The sequence below is a fragment of the Haliotis rubra genome, unplaced genomic scaffold, assembly GCF_003918875.1.
Source record: "Haliotis rubra isolate DU_JTF1 unplaced genomic scaffold, ASM391887v1 Scf16, whole genome shotgun sequence".
Taxonomy (NCBI): domain Eukaryota; kingdom Metazoa; phylum Mollusca; class Gastropoda; order Lepetellida; family Haliotidae; genus Haliotis; species Haliotis rubra.
In genome coordinates this window covers 3,780,996-3,794,709 of record NW_025765558.1, presented here as the reverse complement: position 1 = coordinate 3,794,709, position 13,714 = coordinate 3,780,996, and the positions used below count along the sequence as shown (strand labels likewise).

The window sequence follows — 13,714 nt, the reverse complement described above, 5'->3', positions numbered from 1 at the left end:
ACCACACGCGATTGTTTGTTTGTTGAATAAAGAAACAGTCAGTACTATTCCAGTTATATCATGGCTCCTGAACTAAGTAATGTATAGCTTATGTTCTGAAACAACTTGTTTTAATATATAAAAGGGTATGAAAGACAGGCTTGTAATAATCTCTTTGTAACTAACCAATCATCACATTTGCTGTGTAAAGCTCAAATGCTCAGTAATTGCAGATATTTTGTGTAACCATGGTAACACTAACAGTAACATCTAGTTACTTTATGTGATTGTGAAAGAGCTCCACTGCCTTTGAAAAACAAGAGTCATCAGAAGATGACATATCCCCCCGGCCCCCACATCTTTGAAAGAACAAATCATCTGACAGTTACTTAAAGTCCAGCTTGATTTTAGACTAAGTGCAAATCGTTTCCATGGAAATCATGAAAAAGATAAATGACAAAAATCTGCAAATAGCAAAAGGCACCACTTTGGGATCTGCCTCACATATCTGCCAAGTTTTGCTGAAAGATATTAAGAAGTTTTCGCGTTGTGCTCCGGAAACAAAACCTACCCCTCCCTTTTGAGACTAAGGCCGAATTGTTTCCATGGAAACTGAGAAAATGCCAAAAATCACAAAAATCTGCAAATAGCAAAAGGCACCACTTCAAGATCTGCCTCACATATCTGCCAAGTTTCGCTGAAAGATATAGAGAAGTTTTCAAGTTGTGCTCCGGAAACGAAACCCACCCCTCACTTTTGGGACTAAGTCCAAAATGTTTCCATGGAAACCAAGAAAAATAAAAATGACAAAAATCTGCAAATAGCAAAAGGCACCACTTTAGGATCGGTTTGATATATTTACCAAGTTTTGTTGAAAAATATTGAACGGTTCTTGAGTTATGCTCCGGAAACGAAGCCCACCCCTCACTTTTGGGACTAAGTCCGAATCATTTCCATGGAAACCGGGAAAAATAAAAATGACAAAAATCTGCAAATAGCAAAAGGCACCACTTAAGGTTATGTTTGATATATCTACCAAGTCTTGTTGAAATATATTGAACGGTTCTTGACTTGTGCTCCGGAAACGAAAGCAATCATTACTTTTTGAGACTAAGTCCAAAATGTTTCCATAGAAACCAGGAAAAATAAAAATGCCAAAAATCTGCAAATAGCAAAAGGCACCACTTAAGGTTATGTTTGATATATCTACCAAGTTTTGTTGAAAAATATTGAACGGTTCTTGAGTTATGCTCCGGAAACGAAGCCCACCCTTCTTTAAGACTAAGTCAAAAACGTTTCCATGGAAACCGAGAAAAATACAAATGACAATAATCTGTAAATAGTGAAAGGCACCACCTTAGGTTATGTTTGACATATCTACCAATTTTTGTTGAAAAATATCAAACGGTCTTTGAGTTATGCTCCGGAAACAAAATGATTACGGACGGACGGACGGACGGACGGACAGACGGACGAGGCGACGACTATATCCCACCGCATTACATGCCGGTGGGATAACAAATTAATTAACGGTTAAAGCGTTCGCTTGTCACGCCGGAGACCCAGGATCGATTCCCCACATAGGTAAAATGTGTGAAGCCTATTTTTGGCGTCCCCTGCCGAGATATTGGTGGAATACTGCTTAAAGCGACATGAAACCAAACTCACTTGTTGTGAAAGAAATTGTTTTGTGTTCTAGGACCTGTGCAGTCAGTTTTTGAAATTTAGAAATTCTCTTGGGAGAGGTAAAGGTTAGGTCTTTTCAATACTTTCAGGTCTTCATGGCAGATACCAAATTAGGACATTTTCAAGGACAGACAGACAATTTCCAGTTGCCAAGCATATGGGAAAATGTGGAGCTTGCTACAAGAGATTTTATGGCAGCTTCAACCAACTGAAACTCACTTGATGGTGCCAATGATGGTCTGGGTGAGAGGGTAGATGAGAGGCTGGAGGACATCGTCAGACTGTGAGGCGCTGAGTAGACACGCCCACAGCTCCACACAGTGGACAAACTGCCAGTTATACACCGCCTGGCATGTATCCTGGAATTACAAGTGGAATGAAAGGATAATGAAAACTGAACACTGTGCCAGAAGTAACATTATACGTTAACATTCTGCATTTATCCATGGCCTGGTATCTACTCAAATACGGTTTACTTGTTCCCTGACCAGCGGATCCATATTCATTCCAGTAAAATTCTCACCTTCCTGGGGAGTATACAACCAAAATGCCTTCAGGCACTAACACATTTCTATAACCACCAGACATGCTGCATGAAAAGAGGCCCATTTGTCATCACAAATATTGACATAAGAGTTTTTTGTTACTTACTAAATCTACCAATGGATGAGTGAGTTAAATGCACATGGTGAATGTACTGTATACTTGGGGCAGTGACAACACCATTAAGACCTTTAAATATTTGGGCTTCACACATTGTACCCATGTGGGGAATCGAACCCGGGTGAGTGACTGAGTGAGTGAGTTTAGTTTTACGCCGCACTCAGCAATATTCAAGCTATATGACAGCGGTCTGAAAATAGTCGAGTCTGGACCAGACAATCCAGTGATCAACAGCACAAGCATCGTTCTACGCAATTGGGAACCGATGACATGTGTCAACCAAGTCAGCAAGCCTGACAACCTGATCCTGTTCGTCGCCTCTTACGACAAGCATGGGTTACTGAAGATCAATATTCTAACCAAGACCTTCACGGGTAGATCGAACCCGGGTCTCCAGTGTGATGAGCGAACGCTTTAAGCACAAGGCTATTCCACCACCACCCCCGCACCCCCTGAGTATTTCAGACAGAAATTGAACTGAACACAGAACTATTAGAAGCCAGCAATGTCACCTTCTTCTTCACGGTGATGGCGTTACGCAGGTGTATGGCCAGCTGACGAATGTAGATGAAGGCGTACTGGTAGGCGAGGACAGAGTCGAGCAGGAAAACTTCCACCAGGGAGCGCTGCATGAAGTTGATCAGCGGCAGAGTTGTTGGAGATGTGAACTTCACATTCTTCACATACGCCATGTACATTTGCTGGAAAACAATCACATTGTCAGTTATAAAAAAAATTCTATATATTTCACACAGCAAGTTTGTTAAACAACATTTTACTTTTTAGTACTTTTTGGATTGCAGTCCACCATGTTCTTAACACAGACTGTTGATGTTCCTGAACTTTGATGTTCTTATTCGAGATGACAGTCAGACTGGTATAAAAAAATTGACCAATGTCATTTAACCAGACTATACTAATATTTGGTTTTCCATGTTATGCTTGTTTAATTAGCAGGTATGAACTCTTTGTATAATAACTTTGAAAACGTTTTGACTTCAGGAACCAGTGCCTAAATTAACACCCTTTTTGTTTTTCTTATATCGCTTCAAACGTCCACCAATGAAAAGAGTACACAAATTACAGTCAGTTTTCAGACATGGGTTGGCAAGTACTCTTCTTGCTTCATTGTAAGATTCAAATTCCCCAAATTTGGGGTTGTAAATGTTTTAGGTTAACTTCAACCTAAGGGAAGCAACTCTAAACAGTTAAATACTTCTCAGGAAAAGGGAAATAACACTACTCAGCAAACTGGTTAGCAGCAAAGGGAAACAACTCAGCACCATAAACAACAGAGCAATGACCAAAGTCACAAGTCAGCGACATGAATCTGTCTCCCCCTCACCTTCATGCACGGCTCCAACATGGCCTCCTGCAACATCCGCACCAGCTTGTTGATGCACAAGAACGCCAACACCCTCGTCGTCTCCTCCCCTGTACTCCACAACAGGATCATTTTCTGGAACACAGATACATGGGTTCAGATTCCTTCATCACAGAATCAGAAAATATATATCTTGACATGTATTAGCAGGGCATGAAATTCCCAAAAATTTCAGCCAGACCACAGGGCTGGTTAGATGTAAAACTTGCCTGCCCTGACCAAAACTTACCTACCCACAAATAATTTAGGTTTGACAAGTGACGTAGTTTATCAAGAATTGGAATTCATCATTTATTTTTACGAGTTAATTAATAATGATTTTTTATCCTGAAATATGATGAATATCTTCATATACATGCTAAAGTTTTAACCAGACCATCGGGCTGGTGAATTTGAGAATCTGGCAGTCCGTGTTGAAAATAACCCGTCCTGGGCGGTCGGGCAGGCAGGTATTTCAGCGCTGGTGTTAGCTGAATTTATGACCATTGTCTTATGTCTCCTCAATCATTTTTGGTAGGATTAAAATATAGTCTGGACAATGGAAAGGATAATCGCATTTGTACTCCAGTGGTTTAAAGTTGACATAGAACTCATCATTTGACCTCATTTTGGGACTTCAAGAAAATGGTCCTGAATGTTCCTTGGAAAGAAATTTCAGTAAAAATATATAATAATGATCCTTAAAAAAAGCAGGTACGTTAAACGCAGCATTTTGATGTCCTAATTATTTCTAAAATTTAAAATGTCTGGAGTGGCACCATCCAACAGACACAATAGGGAAAAATAAACAAACTTCATTATCTCCTTAAATGTTACTTTTTGAAATCCATACTCATGTTACACATAAACATATGTTACATTTTTGCTGAATACTGAACTGGGATCAAACCCAGGACTGCAACCATGCATGTCTACAACCCCTCCTGTCAACCCACCTTCATCAACAACCTGGCCAACTTGGGGAACATGGCATACATGGAGACAAGCTTGTGGATGTGTTTCAAGATCACATTCAACATGGCGGCATCCGAGAGGGCAGACAACAGCTGTAACAGAAAATATTTCATATGCATTGATTAGAAGCGTTTTGAGAATTCAAAATGTCATTTAAATACTTCAGATTTGCAACAAACTGGATCTGTACAAAGCTTACAAATATGTAAACATTGTAAACAGGACTGTCTCGTTCAAGCATGACCAGCTACAAAACTCAATGGAGAAGTAAAACAATGTTTGCCTTACTCTCTTTCTGTTTGCTTCTGTGTTCGTTCGTTTAAAGTCAGTCAGCAATATTCCAGCTATATGGCGGAGTATGTAGATAATCGCGTCTGGACCAGACAATCCAGTGATCGACAGCCTGAGCATCTATCTACATATAGTATGTTTGACCAATGAATTGCTCACTAACACAAAATGTAATAAATGTAACAAAATCAAACTTTGCACAGTCATGTGAAATCGACAGACCAACTCAGATGATTTGTCTCATAAATTTGGACACCCGAATAAAAAAGTTGTTTAACAAACGATCAATATTTTGTTGTCACTTTTTGCTATTTTTTACGAGGGGCGACCACTTGCTGGTAGAACAGCCAGGTAATCAACAAGCGTTTGCAGTGAAATTTCACGTTTTCAATTTCACACATACAGTTCGCACACCTGGCTGTTCTACCAGAAAGTGGTTCTCCCTCATAAGAAACAGTGAAAAGTTACAACAAAATAATGATCATTTGTTAAACAACTTTTTTATTCGGGTGTCCAAAATTATGTGTTAGTGAGCAATTCATCGGTCTCAAATGAAGTCAAACGGACTGTAACTGAGATATGATGACACATGCCAACCAAGTCAGAGAGCCTGACCACCTGATCTCATTAGTCGCCTCTTTAGGTTGCTCAAGACCAATTCTAATGGGGATCTTCACAAGTCTTCTGAACTAGTCTTTTAAGAAAGGAATTTCTAAAGTTATATATACAAGGCAGATCCTGGATTTAGATAACATTGGGGTGCAAACTGCTTACAACCAAATCATGACATTGACTCAAAATCATATGTTAAGGCAGCTGTTGCAAAAAATGTAGCAGTGACTTTAGATTGATTGGTTTGTTGTTTAATGCCATGGGCAGCAATATTGCAGCTGTAAATAATCAAGTCTGGACCTGACAATCCAGTGATCAGCAGCAAGAGCATCAATCTACGCAATTGGGATACGATGACATCTATCAACCAAGTCAGCGAGCATGACCACCTGATCCCGTCTGTTGCCTCTTACGACAAGCATGGGTTACTGAAGACCAATTCTAACCCAGATCTTCACGGGTGGATGACGTTTAGAAACTATAAACTATTACCATGGTTACTAAGGGAGGACTACAAACTTACAGTGAGCAGATCTGCCATGTAGCTCTTCATGTCTACACGGAGCTTCTTCCACTTAGCGTTCTGGGCCGAGAATGGCGTCTGCTGCTGTGGTAAGTCTGGCACCTTGAGGATGCCCTGCAGTGCTGGGACGACCCCCATCAGACACAGACGAACGACGTCGTTGAACACTGCAACAGACATTTGAGTGAGTGAGTGAGTTTAGCTTTACACCGCACTCAGCAATATTCCAGCTATATGGCGGCGGTCTGTAAATAATCGAGTCTAGACCAGACAATCCAGTCATCAACATCATGAGCATCGATCTGCGCAATTGCGAACCGATGACACGTGGCAACCAAGTCAGCGAGCCTGACCACCCGATCCCGTTAGTCGCCTCTTACACCAAGCATAGTCGCCTGACATGAAGTATGTATAAATAACAAATAAGCAGGTGTAATTGAAGATTAGATTCGTCACAATGTCTCATATTTAGCGGGCGCCTCACCCCATCCAGTACACCACATCACCGTGGATGTTGTTAATGTGGTGGAATTTGGGGACTGGCCATAAACAACAGGACATGGGTTCTGTATAAACAGGTGCCCCTCTACCTGTGCATGGTGTAAGTGGACCCACTAACACCCCCACCCCCCCAAATCAGCACTCGTTATGTCAATCACTGGTTTGTTTGGTCAGACCCAAATTCTTACTGACTGCAAGCAAACAGCTGGCAAATTGTTGTGTGACCCATAAAACAAACCAACAAACCAACCCCTCCCCACCCACCCCAAACAGACCCACAATCACAAAGCCTGTCATTATTCTCTAGTCTGTCTTGCAGTCCCTGAACCACATTATTTCCCCTACTACCTAGCCCTCCCTGCAATACTAAAGCCCTAAAAGAAGCAAGCCTAGATTGCTTCAGGTTCTGAATTTCCCATCTCACTGGGGCTCCTTTTCAATTTAAATTGGAATATATGTTAATATCAAACTTATATATATTCAGAGACTAAGCGCTAGTCTATTCTCTACCCACCAGTGCTTCCTACGACCTTGTACTTGGTTGTCTCCCCTTGCTTCTCACTCGCTTTCCTTACTGCAGCTTTGAAGGCAGAGATAGCTTCTCGCAAAACTGTAATGTTTGGGCTTGACTGAAAGAGGTAAAAAAGTCTTCAGAAGGATGAAAAACACAAAAAATAACTGAATAATATTTTCCATGAAATGCCAAGATTGCAACAATAGATTTCTATAAATATTACCAATGCCAGCTTATATTGCCATTGCAAAAATATTTACGCACAATTTCTTCATTCCTCCACCCCTCATCCATAATGATCATGGTGAAATAACCAGCCCAAAAATAAAGTCAAATTTGTAAATATTATATATTTTTTTTAGATCTATTCCCCAAACCTATAGATGTGAAACCTGCCACGCTGTTTAATTATTTTCTTGAGCCCCCCTTATCTCCTATAACAATTTGGAATTTCACAAGTTAGTTAGAACCAGAGGTCAACACATCAATGTGTTCTTGAATGGAAGCCACAACTATTTCATGTACATCCCACATATATGAACAATAACTACATGAAAGACGAGGGAGTTCTTGAGTGAGTTCTTGAGTGAGTTTTAGTTTTATGCCGCTTTTAGCAATATTCCAGCAATATCACAGCTGGGGACACCAGAAAAGGGCTTCACACATTGTACCCACGTGGGGAATCGAACCCGGGTCTTCGGCGTGACGAGCGAACGCTTTAACCACTAGGCTACCCCACCGGCCCAGGGAGTTCTTGAACATGTGTTGAGTGGTAATATACAATTACAGACTGGTGATGAGATCAATACCAGTTTTCATGGACCCGCGAAAAGCAATATTTACCAAGGACGAAGGTCAATATTGCTTTTTGCGGGTCCATAAAAACAGGTATTGACCAAATTCACCACTCCATAACTGTTTTATTATGTTATTACCAAATAAAAGCTTCTAAAAACCAAAACATGTCCATTTAGTCAAGAAAAGCAATTTCATTTTCGCTACAAACCAATAACATTATGACAACAATACTGTGACATGTAAACAATAGAATGATGTCATAGATTGACGTCAAAATCTATTTTTAGTAACTCAAGTCAATATGACTTTTGGTCGGACCTTGGTTGGAGTCAATATGCTTTTCTGTCGACGGTCACGTCACCGCCTCTAGACCAATCAGGTAGCAGGAAAATATGCTTACATAATAAATATTGTTACTGTGTATTGCATATATTATATAAAGCATATTGCATACATCATGGTGTTGTACTAAGCATGTTTATACCAATCAAACTTGACAATCACACCATGTAGCTGGAATATTACATGCTGATATGTTAAACGACCAACAACATTGACAACGACATGCTAAAGTTATGATCTCATGCCATTAAATCTAACCTCAATAGACTTGACCATATCTTGACCATCTTCAAGATTGGTTGACCTTGATCTGTTTATCACTGCTGACCTCGGTCGTTTATTGTCATCCTCATTATTTCAATTAATTGGACCACCACTGGCAACTTGAAAATAAGTAGCTGGATGTTGATGCAAACAGTAAACAAAAACAACAGTGTAGTAGTAAAAGTTACCTGCAATTAAATACCTCTAGATTTGGAAGTGAGACCAGTTTAGTTTTACATCGCTTTTGAGCAATATTCCAGCAATATCACGGTGGGGACACCTGAAATGGACATAACACATGTGTCCATGTGGGGAATCAAACTGTTTCGAAAAACAACAGTGTAGTACCACTAAGCTACCCCACAGCCCCTATGCTGCAACGGAAACATGTAACTGAGATTTCAAAAATTTTCAAAGCAATCATCCAAATAATGGCACAATCTTTTAAGAAAAGCCACTCCAGCACAGAATGAATAAAGAAGTTGAAATCCTTAGTCAACTCTGCCTTCAAGTACCTAAAGCCAGTGATTTAAAAATGTTATACATGTGGGACTCCACTTTTTAAATCAAATGTAAATATTTGTTATACGACGCGTGCATGTATTTGGGACTCCAGTGCTAGCCCACTTTTAAAGTAAAGAACAGAGTCCTTGTTGTTTTTGTACCATATTTTAACACTTTGTTTCGCTCGGCTCGGGGGCTGAACATCCCATCCTGGGATTTGAACCCACACTCTCAGAGTCATGCACTTTATTGCCAGGACAGAAAGTGAGTGTCTAACCAACTCGGCCACCACAGTTTCCTTGATACGACGACTTGCAAAAAAGATACATAACAACTTCTTAATTATGGCTTGGGAAACCTTGATGGAGATTCTTAAACTCATTTCAAACATAGATGAGAACAACTAAATGACAATATCAGTTATTTTTTAGGTGGCAAATTTTAGCAAATGTGATAATATTCTTGAAATGTCTTTCTTTTATTCTGCTGTGGTATGGGACAGAAAGCATTTCACCATGATTGTTGCAACAGATGATCATCACTGATTAATATTAGAAAGGACATATCTCTTGCAGGCTCAAAAACTACACCGGTGGCATTATAACCAGGATATACTGTGCGTTACCATAAAGGGGCTTGTTATTTCAGATTATACCACTGTTGAAATTAGATCCTTAGGTCCAATCTATTTCCACTTCCTGGACAAAAAGTGGCACACTCTCAAAACATTTTGATAAAAGAACATTCTGTCATAAGAAACCAGCCAAATTGCAATATGTAATGAAAGAAATGTGCTATAGAATTATTTAGATGTTTTATTCAAAGGTTTACCCACTCAACAGTTGACTTGCACCTGGTGCAAGTTACACTAATAACTAGGTTGCACTTTATAATATTGGGTTGCACCAGTGCAAGTAACAAAGCACTAAATGTAAATACTACCCATAAAACTTTAGCGTATTGTTTCAAATGCAGGCTCTAAACCAATCAAAAGTCATCTTATCAGATCTACAGGGCAATATGAGGTATATATTAGGGCTTCAACAAATCCACTATGAGGCAAATATAATACATATGACAAATACAGACAAAGTTCCAATTGAAGTATTATTCTTTACATTCAGTCAATCAGTGACTCAATAACCAAACAAATTCTTTGACATTTTGACCATTTTGACATTGATTCTAGTGAACACGAATAACAAATTGAATTCATGAAAGTTTACACTTCAATTCACCAAATACTCAAGTGAATCGTAACATCATGTTCCTCATATGTTATGACACCCAGATCAATGTTATCACCAGGAACTTGACATCAAGTAATTACTATTACGCAAGCATCCTTGTACTTTAACTATAATAGTTCAGGGTAAAAGTGTACTTTATTACACTATACTGACTGACTGAGTTTGGTTTTACGCCGCTTTAAACAATATTCCAGCAACATCACGGCAGGGGACACCAGAAATGGGCGTCACACATTGTACCCATGTGGGGATTCGAACATGGGTCTTCGGAGTGACGAGCCAACACTTTAACCACTAGGCTACCCCACCGCCCCTATTACACTATACATGGTGGTATTGCGAACTGTATTTCTTAATTAACACGCAGGTAATTGTATGTAGCCAGCCACAATAAGGACTTAAATGTTAAGAGGTGAGGTGAAATGGGGCTTAACATCACACTTAAGAATATTTCCTCATATGACGACGTGCATGCATGTGTATGTGTAGCTGCTTGTACTAGCCCAGACTTAAGCTGGTTTTATAGTGCTAGCTCACCGAGATACCATGCCGCAGTGAAGCATGAATACCCCACTCAGACACATTATACTGACTCCGAGCCGACCAGTCGTTGTTGTACCTATTTATGCCGAGCGCCAGACAGGGACCAACAAGTACCATATTTTAACGTATTTTCGTATGATGTGGTCGTGGATTGAATCCGCGACCTTCCGCTCTCCAGGTGGACGCTCTAACACTACACCACTGAGGCAGTTCACATTAAGTACTGAGGATTAATGTGTTAAGATGTTGTTAGAAGCTAGACTCTACACAATTTATAAAGTCTGTTGCTTGATAAGATCCTTGAATTCTTTGATGGACATTTTATAAGTTGAGGTGATGAAAAATGATGATAATTTTATGGATATACAACATATTTATTCTGTGAAAGGCTTAAGTTGCTTGACAACATTAGAATCTATGTCGAAACGTTGCCTTTCACAGAATAAAGAAGCTAACAAAATACCATTCCAAGATCCTTGAAGATGAAAACAAAGCCATCAGTCCACCATTTGTCAATTGTAAATTAATGAAATCAACCAAAACATCCTACCTCAAGTTTGTCTGGAAGTTTGTGAAACTTTCCTCCTCCTTCACTGTCATCGTCAGAACTTTCGCCGCTCGACTGCGCGAGAAGTGCATCCTCCAGGTCTTTCCCATCCTCATCCTCTTCACTATCATCACCCATATCCTCTGAATCTTCGTCATCCTCCTCATCATCAACATCCTCATCGAACTCCAGCAATTTTTTGTCCTCACTTTCAAGGAACTTATAAAACTCTGGATCTGCTTCCTTGAGCTTCTCCGCCAGACTTTGTTTGGATTTTCCTGATTTTGGTGTGTCACCTTTTGGAACTGAAACTTTCATGCTCTTCTTTGGGAGTTTCTCCTGTTTCTTAACACTGGCAGTATTTTCTCTGTAATCAAAATATCTGTTTAGTTTCTATAATGACTCATTCACTATAAATATAGCCATTTTAACAAAATTATTCACAAATATTTTGCTCAGCTGTAAAGCTGAAGGGGTGTGATATATTCTACAATCATGATAAGTTAGACTGTTAAACAATTTAAAACCTAAAACGAAATTTTACAATTACCTGTCATTTTGTTCTCTCCATTATGTGTATTGTATATTATTTGTATATTGTCTATTATTTACAAATGTATATTTGTATGTGGGCAGGTGGCCTTAAATACAAAAAACTCTTTTGACTTGACTTTGACTTAGTTAGGTTGGACTGGCTAAGGCTAACATCATCATGGATGTGGTGTGGAAATCAGTACAATTTAAATGGTCTTAAAATAATCATTATCAATTCCAATTATGCTGTTTTCCTGAAGATGTCTGGATAAATCACTGAAGATGTCTGGATAAAACAGGGTTAAAGGAGGTTTAAGGTAAAATAATCAAGCAGAACATCCATTGTAAAATAACGTAAACAAGGTTGATTTCATTCACTGTGTCTTCATTTGAATTTGAAGCAAAAAATAAATGTTCAGACAAAAATACACTGAACGTTAACGTTAAAGTATCACTGTGGGAATATCATATATCATCTTAAAATGGCATTATCGTACATGATGACAAGTGACATATACATACTGGCAGACCAACGCCTTTAGGTTTCGCTCTGTATTCAATTACTCGCACAACTTACGTTGAGGTTTTCCCTTTCTTCTTCTTCTTGTTTTTCTTTCCTTTAACCTCAGGAACAGGTGCGCGCTCTGACGACGACGAGTCATCGCTGTCAAAGTCACCAGACATGAATTCATCCACACTCAAATCTGCCAATTTCCTGAAACATAGCGCACGTGGTGAATGTTGACATCGCCAGCCACATCAAGAAAATACTACAACACGGCAAGTTGTAATGGATAGCCTAATTATTTTCGCCGAGATCGATCATGTAAGCCAGGAAACGGTAAGTGAGAAAGAAATGAATCTTCATAAATGTTCACAAATAAGGTAATAATAGCTATAAATGTCTTACCTTTTCGTGCTTGCCATGCTTGTAAAGGGGGTTGACATTACCGGAAGTGACGTACGCTAAAATTTGATTGGCTCGCTATCAGCATTGGGATTCCCCTTGCTATTGTCTCTAAAAGGCGGGGTTTTCAAAACCTGATTTAGTTCAGAAGTTGACATCAATCTGACATGCCTTTTTTATGTTCCATCCTTACATATCGCTCTAGTAATATTTATCGTTTCCCTTTTAAAGTATTTTAGGCCACATAAATCTGTCAAGATCAATTCTATTTTCTCAAAAGAAACTATTGACGGACGTTGCGTTTTTGATCGGCAGTCTTCACTTACCCTATTCGCCGGGTTGTCACACAGACATTGTAAATACTCGGATGATGGCTTATGTTTGAGACAAAGTTGTTTTTAATAAGTTAGTGACATGTTTTACAATTGTTCATATGATAATCAAGACACACGATGATAAATGCAGTATGTACGCAGACATGGTTTTGAAAATGCATAAAGGACTAATACATTTGTCGCCAGATGAAAAACTGAACTAGATAGAGGACATTGATTCATCATATTGTGTTCGTGCCCATGTCATACTATGTTTACGACACGAGTGCCTACATTTTGGTATTTCCCGATCGAGAGCGAGGGATATACCGATATTTAGGCACGAGTGTCGTAAACATAGTATGATATGGGCACGAATATAATATTCTGTTTCATTACCAATGTCGTCAAATTGAGGTATATAAACCAAAATCTACTGTCAAACATAGGCAGGCTACCCGCCTTCGCCGCATGTAGGACGCAACGTCATAGATGAAACGTGGCGTCATAGCATTGTTCATGACAAAGTGATATTTTGCCCTAGGGCATCGTATGAAAAATATTAACCCCGATATTTTCGCCCTCGTAGGTAATAAAAGTACAT

General features: G+C 39.3%; 1 protein-coding gene across 1 annotated transcript in view; it reads right to left on the bottom strand.

Moving 5' to 3' along the window:
• Window positions 1–12,834, bottom strand: part of LOC124271324 (nucleolar complex protein 2 homolog) — a 248,247-nt gene extending 235,413 nt beyond the window's left edge. The window contains exons 1-10 of the mRNA XM_046706420.1: window positions 12,800–12,834; window positions 12,467–12,604; window positions 11,359–11,722; window positions 8,506–8,595; window positions 7,108–7,222; window positions 6,093–6,259; window positions 4,648–4,758; window positions 3,674–3,787; window positions 2,841–3,029; window positions 1,885–2,024 (exon numbers count right to left, since the gene is read on the bottom strand). Of these exons, the coding sequence (XP_046562376.1) occupies window positions 1,885–2,024; window positions 2,841–3,029; window positions 3,674–3,787; window positions 4,648–4,758; window positions 6,093–6,259; window positions 7,108–7,222; window positions 8,506–8,595; window positions 11,359–11,722; window positions 12,467–12,604; window positions 12,800–12,816 (1,445 nt within the window). The 5' untranslated portion in view covers window positions 12,817–12,834. The remainder of the gene's footprint in view (window positions 1–1,884; window positions 2,025–2,840; window positions 3,030–3,673; window positions 3,788–4,647; window positions 4,759–6,092; window positions 6,260–7,107; window positions 7,223–8,505; window positions 8,596–11,358; window positions 11,723–12,466; window positions 12,605–12,799) is intronic.
• Between the last annotated feature and the right edge of the window lie 880 nt (window positions 12,835–13,714).